Raw genomic sequence first — 18,408 nt, 5'->3', positions numbered from 1 at the left:
CCTCGCGCTAATTGAATCCGGTCATCCTTTTTTTAACAAATTACATCAATTTTTTTTTTTACAATTTATTAAAAATTTAAACTATGAAAAAAAAATACTTAAATGGATGAAAATAAAATAAAATAAAATACATATTTTTAAAATAAATCAAGATTTTCGACAATCGGTTTAAGCAAACAACCAAAAGAAACATAGTTATTAATTGTACCATTTTGATTTCAACGGAAAGAATAATCTATCTTATGATCTTATCACGTGTTTTGTTCTATGACGAGAAAGATGTAATTGTATTTTTACAAATTGTTTTTCTCATCTTGACAAATTGCTCCAACATATTCAAGTTGAACTCTGATGTTTCTTTTCACTAAAATTATCATTTTTTTTTTCTTATTTTAAGCTTTTCAGTGTAAGAAACTTTGTTTTCACTTTTATAAAAATAAAAATAAGTTAGAGGCTTGATCCTTTCTACTTAAAATAAAATAATAGCAATGTTTAGTAAACTGTAATATATTAGGAAAACCTTTTAAATCTATTTTAATAGCAATGCTTTGTAATAAGTATTCTAAACCCAACTATTAAATTTAATAAATAAAGGAAGCATTTGGATATTGCTAACATTACAAAGTTATATTTGGATTTCGTACTAGAACGACAACCTTAAAATGATAAAAATTTGCTTACTTTTATGTAACTTTCCGTTGTCAATTGGCAAACTTTTGTAAATTACGATATATGGTGTTCACAAGAACATTTTGTTAAGAATTTTGAAAGGAGGATATTTTGTTCAATATTTTTTAAAAAATGGCACTTTATAAAATTTTCCTTCGAAAACAAACATTGCAAGGAATAGCTATTCTAAATTAACAATTCATCGCTAATAGAAAAAAAATAAAATAAAAGAGTTTGGGTCATCATGTAATAATCTTATATTAGAATTAGAAATAATTATATCATGTTTTCTTTTGTCATCAATTAATCTTTTATAGAAGAAGAACAACATTTAGATAATGTTAACATTAGGAAGCTATAATCGAATCGGATCGAGTTCATATATATTATTTCTAATTACTAAATTAGAGAGCTAAAATGAAGTATGTTTGGATGTTGGTAACAATAAAATATCTAATACTATATAAGAAATTAATAAAATAGACTTTGCCTTAATTGTGTAAAGATGAACAAAGAATTGATTGAGTGTCCGGATCTCAGTGTAGCAAAAATAATACATTAAAAATAGATGCCAAAAACAGGCTCTCTCATTTACGGGGAAATTTATAAAATAATCTTCTTTCCAAAAGTTCAAACAATACCTTTTCTTCAATATTTTTTATTTTTTATTTTTTATTTTTTATTTTTTATTTTTGTCAAAATGACCATGTAGAACCCACTAATGTAAAAGTTTTTCCTCCACTCATTTTACTCCCATCTTTTTAGGAAGAGATTAATTTGTAGAAAAAAAAAAATCTGATCTTATAAAATTGAAAAATATATATTTGGAATTTTTTTTAACACTTGACTGTGGCTACATTTGTAAGTTCAATTTAATTCGTGTATGGATTAGAACTTACTTAATGTTTAATTTAATTTTTGTATGCATGTATCAACTACAATTTAATTCTTGTATTGCTCAATTTAAATTGTGCATATATGTGCTAAAATTCTTTGCTGAATGTTCACTTTATATGAGTTTTTAATGTATATTTTTTATTACAGATATTTAGAAAGTTTAATATAAGCATAAAAGGTTACAAAAGTAGTTTACATTTATGATTTATATTTTTTAGCTATATTTTATTTATTTTTGTACTTTTTTCTGTTTTGTCTATATAGTAATTATATAATTTACTAATATTTTTGGGTTTTATATATGTGAAAAACAATTGAAAACACAACATTGACGTTTACAGTATTTAGTATTTACTCTATCTATACAATTTATGTGGAGTTAGGCTAATATGACATTGGTGTTATTTCAAATTAAATAACACCACATCGTAAACCGTTAGATTTGCTTTAATATTCGTACAAAATAAAGTGCTTGAACAGTAAAAGCAGATTGTACGAATATTAAAGCAGATCTAACGGTTTACGATGTGGTGTTATTTAGTTTGAAATAACACCAATGTCATATTAGCCTAACTCATTTATGTGCTCTTCTTTTGCATTGTATTTAATTTTTGTAATGAAATTACTTCATGAAAAATCAACATTTAAATTAAACATTATACAACGAGAAACATAATTATAACGAACATTATTTAATTTTTGTTTTTCCAATATTTTTGGACATGCATGAAACTGTAAATCAACATTTTATTAAACACCTTGACATTAATTTAATTTAATTTAATTAATAATCTAACGAAGCAATCTATAAAAGACAACCGCAATTATAATTGTGTTGTTTTGTATGTCAACACCGACCGGTACAGCGTACCACGAGACAAAAATCTTCTTATACATGTTTCAAATACATGCTGCCATAACCACGTGTTTTAAAAAAAGTTTCCCAATGTAAACCTCTGATTTTACCAGATCAATTTTTTTTTTTTACAAGTTAACCTTCTTTCTAAAAAATATGAGTGAAATAAGGAGAGAATTTTTTTTTTTTTTTTTAATATATTGATCGATCCCACGGGATCATTTTGACAAAAAATTTGAAAAGAGGATACTTGACAAGATGGATACAAGTAAGAATTATTTTCGTTAGTTTAACAGGTGAAGATATAGATAAGAAAAATATTTCGTTAACATAAATTTAATAAATAAAAGCATCTCATATTCTCATTCCGTTTCACATAGAATCTATTAACACCTCCGGGAACAATTCTTAACTGTAAAAACTAAATAGTATAATACAAAGCTTTTTATAGTACGGTTTTGAGGAGAATAAGGATCCTCTAAGGTAACTTAATTGTTGAGTTTGGATATGGACCATTCGTCCAGCGATTAAATGCACGCGATCGCTTTAACATTCGTTCGAAGGTAAATCGGACGGTCTGGATATACGCTCAAAATTTCAGTTACCTTAGATGATATGAATTCTTTTGCGAACAGACAAAGCACCGACGCCGAATAATAAGGCGCGAGCGGAAGAGAGAGAAACAATGATCATTGATACCCTCCTTAATTTTTCTCTCTATTTCCATGTACATAGAGCGGAGCTCATTTCTCCCAAAAATCAAACAAAAAAGGGAAGAACCGAATGTTCTCGCCTTTTGAAGAAATAAATCTTCGGAGTAGCTCAAAATCGTTTTATGAAATTTCGGCATTCGGTGTATCTCTGCGCCTAACACCAAAAATAGCACGCAATTTTTGAAATGGATTCTTTTACGAAGGAAATAAATAGATCCCAATTTTGTCGAAGAGGAAGGGATTTATAGTTCGCGCTTCTATTTTTTCTTTTTCTTTTTCTTTTTTCCTTGTAATGTGGCATTGAGCAGCTCTCTTCCATCTCCAGTAATGTGCCGATCCGAGAAGGTAATCGGGTCGGAGTACAGAGAGAGGAAGATGGGTCTGAAATCCGGGTATGATAAGCTAAAGGCTTCTCCTTTGTCAAGGCCACGTGTCAAGCTGTGGATGTCGCGAGTGGTCATAGTGCTCTTCCTGTGGTTGTGTGCCGTGCAGTTCTCTACCATGGCTGACTCATGGGGCCCACGCTTGCTCAAGGGATGGCCTTCTTGCATAATTGCCTCTCCCCACTCGTCCTCTTCGGTAATTTGGCTGCCCGCTCAGGTTGTAGAAAGGAGATTTCCACCTAAAAGTGAGCTTCTCTTTTAGATGAATTATTATTCTTTAGTATATTACTATATTCTATGTTTTGTATGCTGAGTTGGTATCGTTGTGCTTAAAACTATGAGGAAGTTCAAGTTCTTCTTTATTTTAATCCAACAGTATTAATTAATCTAAAATTATTTTCCTTATTTTAAATTTGATAGGCTTATGCTCCTAAAAATATTATATGTTCCTTGTTAATGAATTTTCCATTCTGAACATTTATTTTTTGGAAAATTTTGTTGACATAACCATATAGAACACAATATTAGGTGTCCTTAATTTAAATTTTATATGTTGTTTGTATTGCTGATTTGATGTCATCTTTCTCCCCTATTTATTTAGGAATATACAATAGCAATGGTTACCTCATGGTTTCATGCAATGGTGGACTTAATCAGATGAGATCAGCTGTAAGTCAAGTGTTTTTTTCAGCTGATGTGTTATTTATGTCCCCTAATTGACTTTTTTATTTGAATAACTATCCCCTTGAATTGTGATTTCTTTTAACTCTCACATTCTCAATTCAAACAATCTCTGTTTTTCTCAGATATGTGATATGGTAGCGATAGCAAGAAGTTTAAATGTTACTCTGGTTGTACCAGAGTTAGACAAGACCTCATTTTGGCAGGATTCCAGGTGTGCTTTATTTTTTATACATGATTTTGGGCCACTGAAGTTGTAAGGACACTTAACATATGTAACAATTCAAAATTGTAGTGATTTCCAAGACATTTTTGATGTGGACCATTTCATAAATTCATTGAGAGATGAGGTCAAAATAGTAAAGAAACTACCATCAAGGTTGAAAAAGCGGTTCAAGCTTGGATTGGTGCCATCGATGCCTCCTATTAGTTGGTCTAACATCTCTTATTACCAAGACAAGGTTTGTTGAAACTTTTTGGCTATTAGAAAGATTGTACATTTGATAATTGATATGCTCTAGTCATGTCTTGTTAAATGCACAAGCCTTTAACATGAATTATCCTTCTGGATTGTATGCACCAGTCTTTTCTGCTATTGGTCCCTAGCATTTCAATACATTCTAGATCTTGGCGCTTGATTTAGGCAATAATTACAAGTTGTGTCATGTTGCTATCCGCTATCCTAAAAAGTTTATTTTAAAAACAAAAATAAGCCCTTTGAGTTGGTACCAAACTGGTCCTCTGCCAATTCTTGGTTAACCAATGGTGCAAGAATAACTTCTTGTACTTTACATTCACTATGAATGAGGATGATGATTTATTCTCTAATTTTTCCATTTCATAACACAGATTCTTCCTTTGATCAAGGAGAACAAAGTTGTACATTTTAATAAAACTGATTCCAGGCTGGCAAACAATGGACTTCCTCCTGAAATCCAAAACCTAAGATGTAAAGTAAACTATGGCTGTCTAAAATTCACCCCTCAAATTGAAGAGTTAGGGAAACGGGTGATTAAATTTCTTCGTGAAAAGGGCCCTTATTTGGTTCTTCACTTGAGATATGAAATGGACATGCTTGCATTTTCTGGTTGCAACCAGGGTTGTACCCAGAAAGAAGCTGACGAGCTTACAAAAATGAGGTACATTTGACTTATCATGCTTGAGAGTTGATTTTCCAAGATTTAAAGAATAATTGTAAAAGCATTCAAGCTTGCTTTTGTATGTTGCTTATGAACCGAGGGAGTTCTTTAAGTTGGTTTTAGAAGATGAATAAGGCTATTTTCTGATCCTCCTAAATTAGGAATTATAAAAAGGACAATTGAGGGACACCAAAATTTCCATAATTTCTAGAATGTCATCTGTCATCATTAAGTGTTCTAACAAAGCTATGAATTTAGGTATCAGTCTCATTTTGGAGCTTTTTTTTTTTCGGAGAGCATTGCCTTTGCCACTAGATCAAAGGCTGGTTCTCACCCATTTGGAGTTTGAATCACCCATCTTATTCCTTGTCAAATGCAAAATGGAGAAGGGGAGAAACACGCAATGGAAATGCTAACAGAAGCATTTAATTTTAGATGGAATTACTGAATGCTTCAGGTGATAAATATTGTTGTATTAATTTCAGATATGCGTATCCATGGTGGAAAGAGAAGGAAATTGATTCGGATCAGAAAAGACAAGATGGGCTTTGTCCTTTGACGCCAGAAGAAACAACACTTGTCTTAAGAGCACTAGAAATTGATAGAAACATGCAAATATACATAGCAGCTGGAGATATATATGGTGGCTCTAGGAGATTGGTTTCTCTTATCTCGTCTTTTCCCAACATGGTTCGTAATTTATATATTGGTTGTAATTCAAAATTGTACAAGTGTGTTAACTCAGTGTTGAAGCCTTGATTGATCATTGACTGGCTTTTAAATTAAGTTTTATGCTTCAAATTATTAAGTGGAATGAAACAAACAGTAGTAACAACTATATGCTGGTGGAAATCATTGTGAAAATGGTAACCAGAACTCCCGAAGTAATGTAACTTGTTAACAACGTCCAAAATAATAATGAAAGGAAAGTAAAAGGAAATAAATATAATTTTGGCCCAAGCAGAGTTGGTTCTTTTTTTTGGATTCCCTGACAGAATCTAGAATATTATGAGCAGGTTAAGAAGGAGACTCTGTTGAGACCTGATGACCTGAGGTATTTCCAGAACCACTCAAATCAAATGGCAGCTTTGGATTATTTTGTGTCATTGGAGAGTGACATCTTTGTCCCGACCTATGATGGCAACATGGCCAGAGTTGTTGAAGGCCATCGAAGGTAGTACTTGCAATCTCAAAGACTCACTTAATTTTGCATGGAAATGCTGATCATTTTTAAAGAATTTCAACATCATATATTTCTTGACTTAAGAGGCGTGATTTTTAATTTCATGAAATAAGTTATCTATGCACCTTTTCTAAACTATTTTGCATGTACAGATATTTGGGGTTCAAGAGAACAATCATACCCGACCGAAAGAATATCGTCTCATTAGTAGATCAGTACAATAATGGCACCTTGAACTGGGATGAGTTTGCCGCTGAAATTAAGGCAGCCCATAGAAATCGAATGGGAACGCCAGCAGTGAGAACTGTGATCCCCGATAGACCCAAGGAAGAAGACTATTTCTATTCCAATCCACATGAGTGTTTGCCTCAAGTTGATGCGCTATAGACATTGTGATTTTATCAGTACGCTTGATACTTTTTTTTTTTTTTTTTTTTTTTTATAAATTGATCTTTATACTTGATGATTAGAATGAATGTATAGTATCAGTAGAATTTTTTTTCTTCAATTTAAGGTAGGACTTTTCTTTTTAAGAGAACTAGGTTGGTATACTTGTATAGAGAGGAGATTGAGAGAATAGGAGGGGGGCTATGAGTTAATTATTTTAATACAACTCTGGTTCCATCTTAAATTTTTTTGATCTGTTCCTCTGATCTCTCAAATATTTTTTTTTTCAAGATAAGACCATATTAATCTGTGCATCTTAGGTTAAAAATTATAAATGACCTTGAGCTTGCAATTTGAAAAAGTCAGCTTTCCTTGGCAACTAAGGAAATATGATTCTATCTGTAATCGGTCCATGTGAGATGTGACCTTAACAAAATTGGGCCATAAACTACGGCCCATTTAGTCGGAAGATATTTCCTTCCTCCGACTCCGCTAATTAACTAATTATCCGCTTCCCTCTTCCTCTCCGTGTACCGATCCATCTCCATACCTCTCATCAGGCTCAGCTCTCCACTCGCTCACCGATTAACCAACAGAGGTGGAGGTGCCGTGGGGATTGGATCAGTTCAACACAGTCAAAAACCAACAATCCCTCTCCCCAAAATGGCGGCCGCCTCTCTTCTCTCCTTCACCCCTCGTCCCCTTTCCCTACTCCCATTCAAATCTCACCTCCTCTCTCCCCTCCCCTTCCAGGCCAGACAATACCTCACCTTCTTCCCCTCCTCCTCCTCCTCCTCTTACTGCTCATTCATCCCACACTCAAACGACAAAAACTCCACCCCTTCCATCGAGCCTCCCGACCGCATCCTCTCGGCCGCATGCTACTTGTACCCGTTCCTCGATGGGGTCCAATACGGCCGCTTCGTGCTCTCCCAATTCCCCATCCTCCAAGTCCCCCTTCGCCCCATTACGCCACTCCTCCACCTCTTTCGCGCCTCCCCTATCACCCCCATCCTCATCTTCCTCACTCTCTACTTTGCTGTAGTTCGCAACCCCTCTTCCTTCAGCCGCTACGTCAGGTTCAACACCATGCAGGCCATTGCACTTGACGTGCTTCTGATCTTCCCCGATTTGCTCGATCGGTCCTTTGTGCCGAAGGATGGGGTGGGGATGGGGATCGTGCAGAGCCTCGATAGCACTGTGTTTTTCTTTCTGCTTATCTCGCTGGTGTATGGGTCAACGGCTTGCCTCCTTGGCCAGGTCCCGAGGTTGCCTTTCGTGGCTGATGCAGCTGATCGGCAGGTCATGTGAGTGGATATTTTTTTGTCAGGTTTTGTTAGTGGTTTTGCATTTCTCCATTAACTGTGATTGGGGAATTCAGATTTCAATTGTGGTAGGTTATGGCTGGCCTCAGGCTGCAATTGAGCTGTCTGTTGTAATACTTGGGAGCTTGTTATTTGTTTTTCTCTTCTGATTAAGAAATTAGTCTTTTTAGATATAGAACTTTGAATTGTCATATAGGGAAATTCAGATGGTTTGTTGTAATCTTCAACACAAATTAAAATATCACAGTGAGATTAAAAATGCACAATATCATTCTTGTCAATCAGCTATTTAGTTAATAGATTGAAAATTTGACAAACTAAGAAGCTGTTAAACTGACATAATTTTGGCCAGCTAAACTAACTGTAGTTTGTTAATTTTCTAGTGGGGTGCAAAAAGGGAAAAAAAAGGAATGTTAGATATTGACCTCAGAATCAACTAAACAAAAGCTGGCCGAACCATAAGTTTGAATGATATATAGTGTACCCATTAAACAGATAGCCATGGCTATGACTACCCAGGTATCTTGGAGTTGGAGGGACTCCTCTCCATTTCTGATCAATGGTCGAAATGACTCTTTGCAAAATTGCTAGCCATGGTGTCCAATGTTAGGGTTGAAGGGCCATTAAAAAGGATGACTGTCTGTCTGGATCATTCATCTTAAATTTACGGTTTAAGATTAATCCAGAACAATCATAAATTCCTGCACCAGGAATTGGACTGATCTGACTCGACAATTTTGTCAGATGTTAGCCCGGTACTTTGAAAAACGAAAGATCTTGCAATATCTATTCTCTTTCTCAAGTAACCATGTTTAATATCCTTACCCTTAAGGGTGCAAACGTATCGGAAGTAACCATGTTTAATATCTGGTATGTATCCGTATCTAGATACGAAAAATAAAAGATGATATGGATATGGTTTTACCACTATCCGATCCGTATTGGATCAGTTTGCACCCCTACCTACCCGGGGTTGATTTTGAAAGAAACCATTTTTAATACAAGAAAAGTTTTTTTTTTTTTTTTAATAATTTTATTTAGTGATCGGTTGGGTTGTAACATGTAGGTCTTTAATTCCAAACAAAAAGCTCGGTGCTGTATTTATGACAGCACAAAATTCAGAGTGCAGTAATGTAATGGAACGAAACTTGAGGCATGTAGCTCACAATTCACATGGCCAATCAATTTATATTATTTTTTGTCTCTTGCATGTCAATTTTTGTTGAGGCAATCCGGTAACTGGAGCCTTTATAAGTTACATACGAAAAGCAAAAATCTTGAGTATATGCCTGAATCAAAAGAATTTGCATGGTATTTTGATTCTATGTGACGACAACAATTGTTAGTGTCCGTCCAATACCGTAAAATCAAGAGGAGAAGACAGTGGCACTAGAATTAGGAACAATTAATTTACACTTAGACAGCATAATGTGATAATGCTGCCATTCTCTCTCTCATCGCCTTCCTCTTTAATTTCCTCATCTCATCTCTGATCTGTTTTAATTTATGTTGTGCTCTTTGTTATTTTGCCATTATATAGAGGACCGGGAGGAATATATATATGTTGCGCGGGATGGATTTTTACGAATACAGAAACATGTTTGGAACATGTTCAAATTAAGGATATATTCGGTTATCATGAGATTACGTGAAATGAAATTTTACTGATATGAGAATTAACTTAATTATAAATTAATTTATGAAAACTCATATTCATGATCGATGAGTACTCATGAAATGATAATGGGAATGTGTTGAAATAAATGTTTAGTTGTATCGATTACAATTATTAATGTTTTTTTTTATCATTTATAATAATATAAAGTCTAATAATTATCATATAATAATATAAAGTCTAATAATTATCATATAATAAAATTTAGGAAATAAAAAATAAAGTTGCAAGAGATGGTAAAAAAATAATTTACAATACTCAACATTGCATTGTAAGATAAATTGTAAAGAAAAAAGAAAGTGTAGTAAATAAATAAAATGTAAAGATGTAATATTCAATTAAAATAGAAGATAATGTGGATGATCACGTCGATCTTCTCTGCAATATGTGAAAAAATAATGAGATCCGAATAAATAAATTCATTTTTATTTATAAAGTAAAGAGTTTACCTAATCACATTTACTGTTTTATCGACCGCCGAACAGATATGTTTGTTCCGACATTTTTATTTTTACCCCATTAAAAATTATTTTAATAATAATAACTAAAATTTAGCAACAATTTTAAAAATACCCCACCCGTGAAAATTTTTTACCGGGCTGGAATTTTAATTCCACTTTTTTTTTTTTTATAAAACAGAAATTTGTTTTTATTTTTTATTTTTGTATTGAAATATTAGAAATGTTGGATATATTTCTTTGAAAATAGATGGAATACAATATAATTTGATTTATTAGAAAGACTATAACAAATAACCCGGATCAATATTTTTCAGGTCGAATTTTTCGCGGCTGTAAGAAAAATTAATATATTTCTGTATGTGTTGTTGGAAAAAAAAATAAAAATGCTTAGATTCTGAGTTATTGATCCCGGTTCAAAAGTCACTTCTATGTAATCTAAAAAATATTGTGATCCTTCTAGGACATTTAATTTATAAAAAGTTGTATCTATTTTGATAATTCTTTTTGAATGATAATTATTAAATAACTTAAGTTTTTATTTTTTTTTCAAATATAGATACAACTTTTCATAAATTAAAGGGAAAATTTTTTTTATGCCACTCCAAAACATTGAAATTAGGTTTTTGCCACCCCAAAACTTGAAATTAGGTTTTTGCCACCCCAAAACTTTGAAATTTATGAAATTGTCATTTTTATACAACTGTTATACAGATTTGATTAAAAATATTCTGAAAAATATTTTACAAAAAACGTATTTTTGTATTTCCAATTTTACCCTTCCTTCCCTTCAATTAAACAGAGGAATTAAAATGGACGCTCCAGTCCCTCCCTCACTCTCCCTCCCGTAACCTAGCACAGATCCTCTCACTGGCGATCTCTCTCCCTCACTCGCGATCTCTCTCTCTTACTGGCAATCTCTCTCTCTCATATGTATGCTACTACTCCTTGCCACTCTCTGCGGCCTCACTGGGTAACACCATTCATTTCAGGCTAATTTCCATTTACACATGCTACAATCACACCAAATCATTAGTTCAGTTCATTTACCAGACCAAATTAACTGAAAACTCCAAATTGACATCTTATATGCTTAATTCTTTTATATCATAGTGAATTCATGATTTGGGTTCTTCCTGTCAAGAAATTTCCAAAGCGACTGGTACACGCTGGAAACCAACTTGTTTCTGTTGCCAAGAAAGTTTTAGAGTGTTGGCTGCTAACAAGTAAGCTATTTCTTTAATAAAGTCACCCACTTCTCTTTTTCTTTAAATATTATTAATTTGTTACAAATAGGCTTCTAGTGCCATATACCAGTACAATTCTAATGGAAATGGGATAACCATTGAAGAATTTAGCAAAACATTTTATTTTTTTTCAAATTTAATACTATAATAAAACCCATCAAACCAATTATCTGAAAATTTTAATCCCCAAATTGTGAGCCAAACATGTCAAACCCAAATCCTACAATTAAACCCGGTCAAATTCTACCAAAGCCAAATTCAAATTTCAGGATGCCCAATGACTATTAGAAACCTATATAAATTATAAATCGGATTTAATATTTAGGTAATCTAATACAACAGCAGTAAAACTTGAGAGATGCAAACACAACAAACATTCCAACCCATCCTTAATTTTAACACTTGGCTAGAAAAAGGGACATACTACTAGATTCCTGCATATCCAGAATTGAAGTTAAACAGGGAATGTGCTCTGTAACGTTGATCAAGAGTAATGATCGGTCGAGCAAAAGATATCAAACAGAAAGAAGAAGAAGATGCGCAAAAGATATCAGAGCTAATGGATGAGGTCGAGCAAAACAAACTAGAGACAGAGACCACAGTTTGGGAATTCAAGAAAGAGATTGATACTTTGATAGAGCTCTCTTTTGTATATTTTGATAGATATAGGCATATATAGAGCTCTTTTTTGTGTATTTTGAATCTTTGATAGATAGAGGCATAAAGCACTCTTTTTTTGTATATAACTTTCAATACATCTTTCGATATATGCTGGTGGTAGTACTTTGCTGGAAATTTCATGTACTTACAATTGTGTGATTGTTATTGCATAATTATAATTAGTTGAAGTTTGTTTTGATTGTTTTTTATATTGGAAACATTATCATTGTTTTTTATGTGATAATTAATACTAAATTGAGGCTTACTGTCTTACTGTCTTAATCCATTGACATCTAGGCTTGATCAAAGCTAAAGTCTGATAAAAAAAATCAGTAAATCATGAAAATAAAGCAAAGAAAAGAAATTAAGCAACTTTTAAGGGTCTCCTTGCATAAAACCATGAAAATATTCAAGAAGAATCATTAAAATCAAGTTTAATACACTTGCTAGCATGATGTGCAGTGCATTGACTGCATGGGATCAGTAGTTGAGCCTTTGCAAACCTCTATTGTCATAAAAAAGGCTCAAAATGCCCTTCTGCTGAAAACTGGCAAATCAGAGGGCAAAAACTCTGATTCTGTCAAAATAAATATGACAGGCAGATAGAGGACTTCATTCCATATTGTTTAGGCCCAAATTTTGATCAAAAGTGATTTTTATACTATTTTTAATGAATTTTTGAAGTTCAACTTTCCAAATATCTGAATTTTTTTTTTTTAATTTCTGTTGCTGGTACACTGGAAAAATGGTACTAAACCCCTTACCAACACGATGTAGGAAGACCAGAAAAATATGAAATAAAACACACAAGTAATATGGACTAATATGGACATTTTCATAAAAAGAAATCCAAATTTCATGTAGCCAATTGCTCAGAATAAATTCATAAGTAAATGACTGAGAAAAGGACTGCTGATGCCCTTCTGTCACTAAATAATGCGTTAAAAATATAAATAAAATTCCTAAAAATGTGAAATTTGACCCAGAAGTGCCTAACATGGCTAAGCAAGTAATTATGTAATAAAAATACATGATCATATTCAAAAATCAGGAAAAAGCAAGAAAACGCGAGTAATTATGGTGCCTAACATGGCAAAGCAAGTAATTTTTTTAGTTTTAGCTACCTTTTATGTTTTATGTTTTAAAAACACGAAAAAGCACAAATTATGGTGGTTCAAAAACTAGAAAAAGCGAGCCTAAATGTCTAATGAGCTTGTTGATCTCTTTTCTATTTATTAAATCGAGCCGGGTAAGTGATGAGCAGCATGAAATAGCTGGATCTTAGATGGTATGCCGCCCCTAATCCATCAATTATATATCATTAAAATTTGCACATCAATGCATGCATGAATTTGACCAACTTACCCATAGTCTTAAACTGCCGAAATTCAGTTTCATTACGAAACAAAGTTAACTTACAACTGGGGGTGTTTTGAGAGTTCACCATATGCAAAAGCTTTCAAAATTAAGCATCATCCTGATCTAATATAAACGCAAAAATAGGAACCTCTTGCACACCAGCAACAAAGTATGAGTTTTCTATGCACATATTGATAGAGGTTACTCATTGAAAAAAAAAAAAAAACTTGCTAAGATTTTACAATTACATGATTTAAATAAGAAAATACTAATAAGTCTCATCTTATCCCCCACATAAGTGCATTTGCCTCTCTTTCCAACTCATATTTCTTGCTTTCTGATCTTCCCGTGTTGTCCCTTTAAACTCCACAAAGCTCTAGAATCAAGAGAAGATTGTACTGAGAAAGTGAAGTAGTGTCTCCTGCTTTTATGTGAAAATTTTACCAGAATACATTAATATTGCATTTATATTGAATTATGGATACATTAATATTGCATTTAGCCATATAAATTTTGATCAGTATCCAACTGGTACTAAGGCAGAGTTCACTTATCATGCAAATATGCAACGTAACAGTTAACAGAGAGTTATACTAAAATTCAACATAGACTAAAATGAGTTGTACCTCTTGTTGGTGCTTAGTGAGTGAGAGAGATAGATTGCAAGTGAGATCGCCACTTCGCCAGAGGAAGGCTGGAGAGATCGCGAGTGAGAGAGAGAGATCGCCAGTAAGAGAGAGAGATCGCGAGTGAGGGAGATCGCCAGTGAGAGGATCTGTGCTAGGTTACGGGAGGGAGAGTGAGAGAGGGACTGGAGCGTCCATTTTAATTTCTCTGTTCAATTGAAGGGAAGGATAAAATTGGAAATACAAAAATATATTTTTTGTAAAATATTTTTCAAAATATTTTTAATCAAATCTGTATAACAGTTGTATAAAAATGGCAATTCCATAAATTTCAAAGTTTTGGGGTGGCAAAAACCTAATTTTAAGTTTTGGGGTGGCAAAAACCTAATTTCAATGTTTTGGAGTGGTATAAAAAAAAATTTCCCTAAATTAAATGTCCTAGAAGGATCACAATATTTTCTAGATTACATAGAAGTGACTTTTGAACCGGGATAAATAACTCAGAATCTAAGCATTTTGTTTTTTTTCCAATAACCATACATAAATATATTAATTTTTCTTACAGTCGCGAAAAATCCGACCTGAAAAATATTGATCCGGGTTATTTGTTACAGTCTTTCTAATAAATCAAATTATATTGTATTCCATCTATTTTGAAAGAAATATATCCAACATTTCTAATATTTCAATACAAAAAATAAAAAATAAAAACAAATTTCTGTTTTATAAAAAAAAAAAAAAAAATTGGAATTAAAATTCCAGCCCGTGGAAAATTTCCACGAGTGGGGTATTTTTAAAATTGTTGCTAAACTTTAGTTATTATTATTAAAATAATTTTTTAATGGGGTAAAAATAAAAATATCGGCTGTTTGTTTGTATACGTTCCGTTATCGTTGAGTAATTTTACTAGAAAAAAATAAGTTATTACCAAAGAATTAGCCCCTAAAGTAATTTTATATTTTGTAAATAACGTTTTCTTATAAATATATATGTTGGAGTTTATGCTTCCAACCTTTTAATAAAATAATTTTAAGTTGGCAATATTGCACATCTAGTTTGTGGTGAAAATAAAATTTGGAGCATATGTAATAAAAGAACCATTGTAAAACATAAATAAAAAAATTTGGATCATATGTCATCAAGTACATTAATTCTAACGAAGTTTATTTGTAAATACATTGTTCTATGCTTTATTATAATAGATTTTGACGTACAGCAGTTTATTAATTTTCTTGAATTAGCCATAATAGACTAATTTGTCAATTTTGATGTCATTTGCGGACAATATTTCAATCTTGATAAATTTAGAATTTGAAACAGGACTTTAAATTAATTAACGATATACAACATGAAATATATTTATTGGCAGATGAAACAACAGCTTTAAAGATTCTGTTCGGGCAATCTGGCAGCGGAGCTACATGTAAAATCATTTAATAAATAGCCTGTCTATTTAACCTTTTGAAAGAAAAGTCGAAGCATGATGCATATTCCAAAATTAATTTGCAAAGAATTTTGATTTCAACAATTGTGGCAGTGTTCATAGGTACTGTAAATTCTATTAAAGCAGACATAGTAATTAAGTGGGGACAAAGAGGAAATTCCAAATGCAACGGATTGGAAGCTCATGAGATGATGAGAGATGGGAATGTACAAATTAATGATTATCAAATACGATCATCAGTCCAAAACTACAAATATATAATTAATTACCAACATTAGAGATGGCCTTTGCTGTCTGATATTTACACACTAAAGAGGAAAGCTATACATGACTTTAATGTAGTGTCAAAAGAATGAAAGTATTCTTTGAATATGACAATTAATTAATTTCAACAATTTAACCAAATTTTATCTTATGAGCACTCGAGAAATGTTTAGCAGCTGCAACTATCGCATCGGGGCCTGACAATGGCTTCAGATTTCGCATATTCTTATTACCATCACTGTGAGTATCTCCAGAACTTAACCAAGAGAACCATGAAGCAAGCCGATTAGATCCTTTCTTTTTCCCCATTGCTAGATCAACTTCGTTCAATCAACAAATCTGTTTTCTATCTCTTGGAAAGGCAAAGGTTATAGATTGAGATCACTATATATGCTTCTGATTCTTGCCATGAAACTGTGTGATTGGCTTGCTTTTATAGCATCAGCTAGCTGTTTGTTGAATTATTTCTAGGCTGGTTATCTGGCAAAAGTCAAGGTACGTACCTGATAAGGTACCGATCGAAGGTTGGAGGAAAGAGCAGAGCAGAGCAGAGGGGCCATGAAAGTGACCTTATTTAATTGTGGAATACACTAAAACTGAAAATGATTATTATATGCAATTTTAGCACGAGTTATTTGAAACTTGTCAACCAAGCTGCTTATATTAATTTAGAATTCTTAATTATTTCAGTCAAGAGTAACACTTCATTGGATTTGACTAGTCACCATCTATCTACTGGTGTTTTCTCTGACTTCTATATATGTTGTTCCCATATTTTAAGTTGCATTGCCGGGTCATGTTTAGGCGGCTAGCTTCCTATATAACTATATATAATTTATCCAACTCAATTTCTCTTATTTATTTAACTTTAATTAGTTTTCTATTTAAATTAACGCGGCTTCCCATATTTAAAGTAACGCGGTCTGCGACTCTTCAACTCTGTAAATTTTTTTGTACATGTTGGGGAGGTTTCTTGGTGATTGGGTAAAGGAAATTTTGGTTCACGTACCTCTGCTAATTTCTTGGAACTTCCATGATTAGTTTTGGTATAAATAGTAGCTACTACTAAAAAGAAAAATTCAATGATAGGGAGCGGTGCTGTTGTAAACTCTGTAATTCTTAGTGAGTCGTTACTATAGTATTATATATTCTGCTGTCACATATAATTTAAGCATGTGACGAAATTGAGAACCTTGTTTGCCAAGTCATGGGAAACTTGGCTTGGTCAACTAATTTTAAGCTCCAGTTATAATAAAGTAAAATTGGGCTCCATTTTGGGACTAGCTTTTATAATAATGTTTGGGCCTTCGAGTAACACACAATAAAATTTTTAAAAATAGTTCTTTTTTTCAGTACATATAACTATTAAGGGTCAAGTCCATATCCTTTTATTAAGTTTTTTTTAATATTTTAATTCGATTAAAGGCGATTATTATAATTTTCTTATTATATTTAACATAGTGTCATTGTACTCTTTTCAATTTGTGAGAGATGGAAAAGGATTCAAAGAAGGTAGAGGCTATGGTGGCAGTGGGACCTAAGCCAGTGAACTGATGTACGTGCTAATGAAATAAATCATGTGGTTTTGAAGTTTATTTATGCATCTCGTTCCAGTCAAAATTAAATAAAATACATTTCAATTTCAAGTCAAACAATAGGCAACAACCGAAATGAACACTGTTATAGATGTTTAATATGAAATCAGAAATCTTATAGTTTCAATTGTTTAGTTATTTGTTTAGCTTTGTAGCTTGAATATTCAGCGAAAGTTTCTTATTAAAAATAGTGTAACATGGATTGTAATCCATGCCTTTTACAATAGCTTAACGATTTTAACAGCACATTTGTTGATAGAGTCAATAACATTTTAAAAATAAAAAAAAGGTTATAAATGTTTATTAGTTTAATTTATAGATTTGTGTTCTCTCAAGTTAATTTTAATACAATTTCAATATCATTTGACATTGGATAAAATATGGATTATTGAAAATTTCAATCGATTCAATTGAACGGTAAAACTTGCATCAAAATTTATAAACTTTATATGTATGATGTGTATATATACTGTAAATTATATTCTAACTGCCATAATTGAAATTTACAAGTTATCTTGACTTGATGGTTGTAAAAAAAATTCCAACAATATATCATGACGGGACACCAAAATAAATATTATCAATATTTTTTTAATATATAGTTCGTATTTTGAATTTCAAATAACAAATATGATTGTTCATCTTGTTCAATTTTCCACACAATATAGAAAATGAACTTAAAATTAATCTTATGCATGATTGTTGATGTAAATACATTACTTATAAAATACAAAAAATAGCAACAATTTGTATTAATCATTGAACATTTGAATTTTAAAATTTAGAAAATAAGGGCTGTGGTTGGGCACCAAATTGTGATGATTGCTATTGACTGGAGCTCCACATT

At 32.3% G+C, this 18,408-nt stretch overlaps 2 protein-coding genes and 2 long non-coding RNA genes across 4 annotated transcripts; 3 read left to right on the top strand and 1 right to left on the bottom strand.

Moving 5' to 3' along the window:
• The first annotated feature begins 3,130 nt into the window (after positions 1-3,130).
• LOC144555043 (rhamnogalacturonan I rhamnosyltransferase 1-like) lies at positions 3,131-7,079 on the top strand. The gene is made up of 8 exons (XM_078303245.1): positions 3,131-3,763; positions 4,120-4,187; positions 4,325-4,413; positions 4,495-4,660; positions 5,049-5,338; positions 5,824-6,028; positions 6,355-6,512; positions 6,674-7,079. The coding sequence occupies exons 1-8, from the start codon at positions 3,463-3,465 to the stop codon at positions 6,906-6,908; spliced, it is 1,512 nt and encodes a 503-aa protein (XP_078159371.1). The 5' UTR covers positions 3,131-3,462; the 3' UTR covers positions 6,909-7,079.
• Positions 7,080-7,414: 335 nt separating this feature from the next.
• On the top strand, positions 7,415-8,514 carry LOC144555241 (protein TIC 20-v, chloroplastic-like). The gene has a single exon (XM_078303504.1). The coding sequence runs from the start codon at positions 7,572-7,574 to the stop codon at positions 8,217-8,219; it is 648 nt and encodes a 215-aa protein (XP_078159630.1). The 5' UTR covers positions 7,415-7,571; the 3' UTR covers positions 8,220-8,514.
• Positions 8,515-11,206: 2,692 nt separating this feature from the next.
• On the top strand, positions 11,207-12,470 carry LOC144555822 (uncharacterized). Its single transcript, XR_013512130.1, has 2 exons — positions 11,207-11,339; positions 11,480-12,470. It is a non-coding gene; the product is annotated as an uncharacterized LOC144555822 (long non-coding RNA).
• Positions 12,471-13,646: 1,176 nt separating this feature from the next.
• On the bottom strand, positions 13,647-14,443 carry LOC144556170 (uncharacterized). The gene is made up of 2 exons (XR_013512220.1): positions 14,259-14,443; positions 13,647-14,053 (listed from the first exon to the last, which is right to left on the bottom strand). It is a non-coding gene; the product is annotated as an uncharacterized LOC144556170 (long non-coding RNA).
• Between the last annotated feature and the right edge of the window lie 3,965 nt (positions 14,444-18,408).

Source organism: Carex rostrata, chromosome 6, assembly GCF_964058835.1.
Source record: "Carex rostrata chromosome 6, lpCarRost1.2, whole genome shotgun sequence".
In the NCBI taxonomy this organism is placed as follows: Eukaryota; Viridiplantae; Streptophyta; class Magnoliopsida; order Poales; family Cyperaceae; genus Carex; species Carex rostrata.
This window is presented reverse-complemented; position numbering and strand designations above follow the sequence as displayed.

What these genes read in the sequence shown, in the direction of transcription:
- LOC144555241 (XM_078303504.1), top strand. Translation starts at nt 7,572, where the DNA reads ATGGCGGCCGCCTCTCTTCTCTCCTTCACCCCTCGTCCCCTTTCCCTA.
- LOC144555043 (XM_078303245.1), top strand. Translation starts at nt 3,463, where the DNA reads ATGTGCCGATCCGAGAAGGTAATCGGGTCGGAGTACAGAGAGAGGAAG. An exon ending in TCTCTTATTACCAAGACAAG is followed by an intron (nt 4,661 to 5,048) that starts GTTTGTTGAAAC and finishes TTCATAACACAG; the next exon opens with ATTCTTCCTTTGATCAAGGA. An exon ending in GTTGTTGAAGGCCATCGAAG is followed by an intron (nt 6,513 to 6,673) that starts GTAGTACTTGCA and finishes TTGCATGTACAG; the next exon opens with ATATTTGGGGTTCAAGAGAA.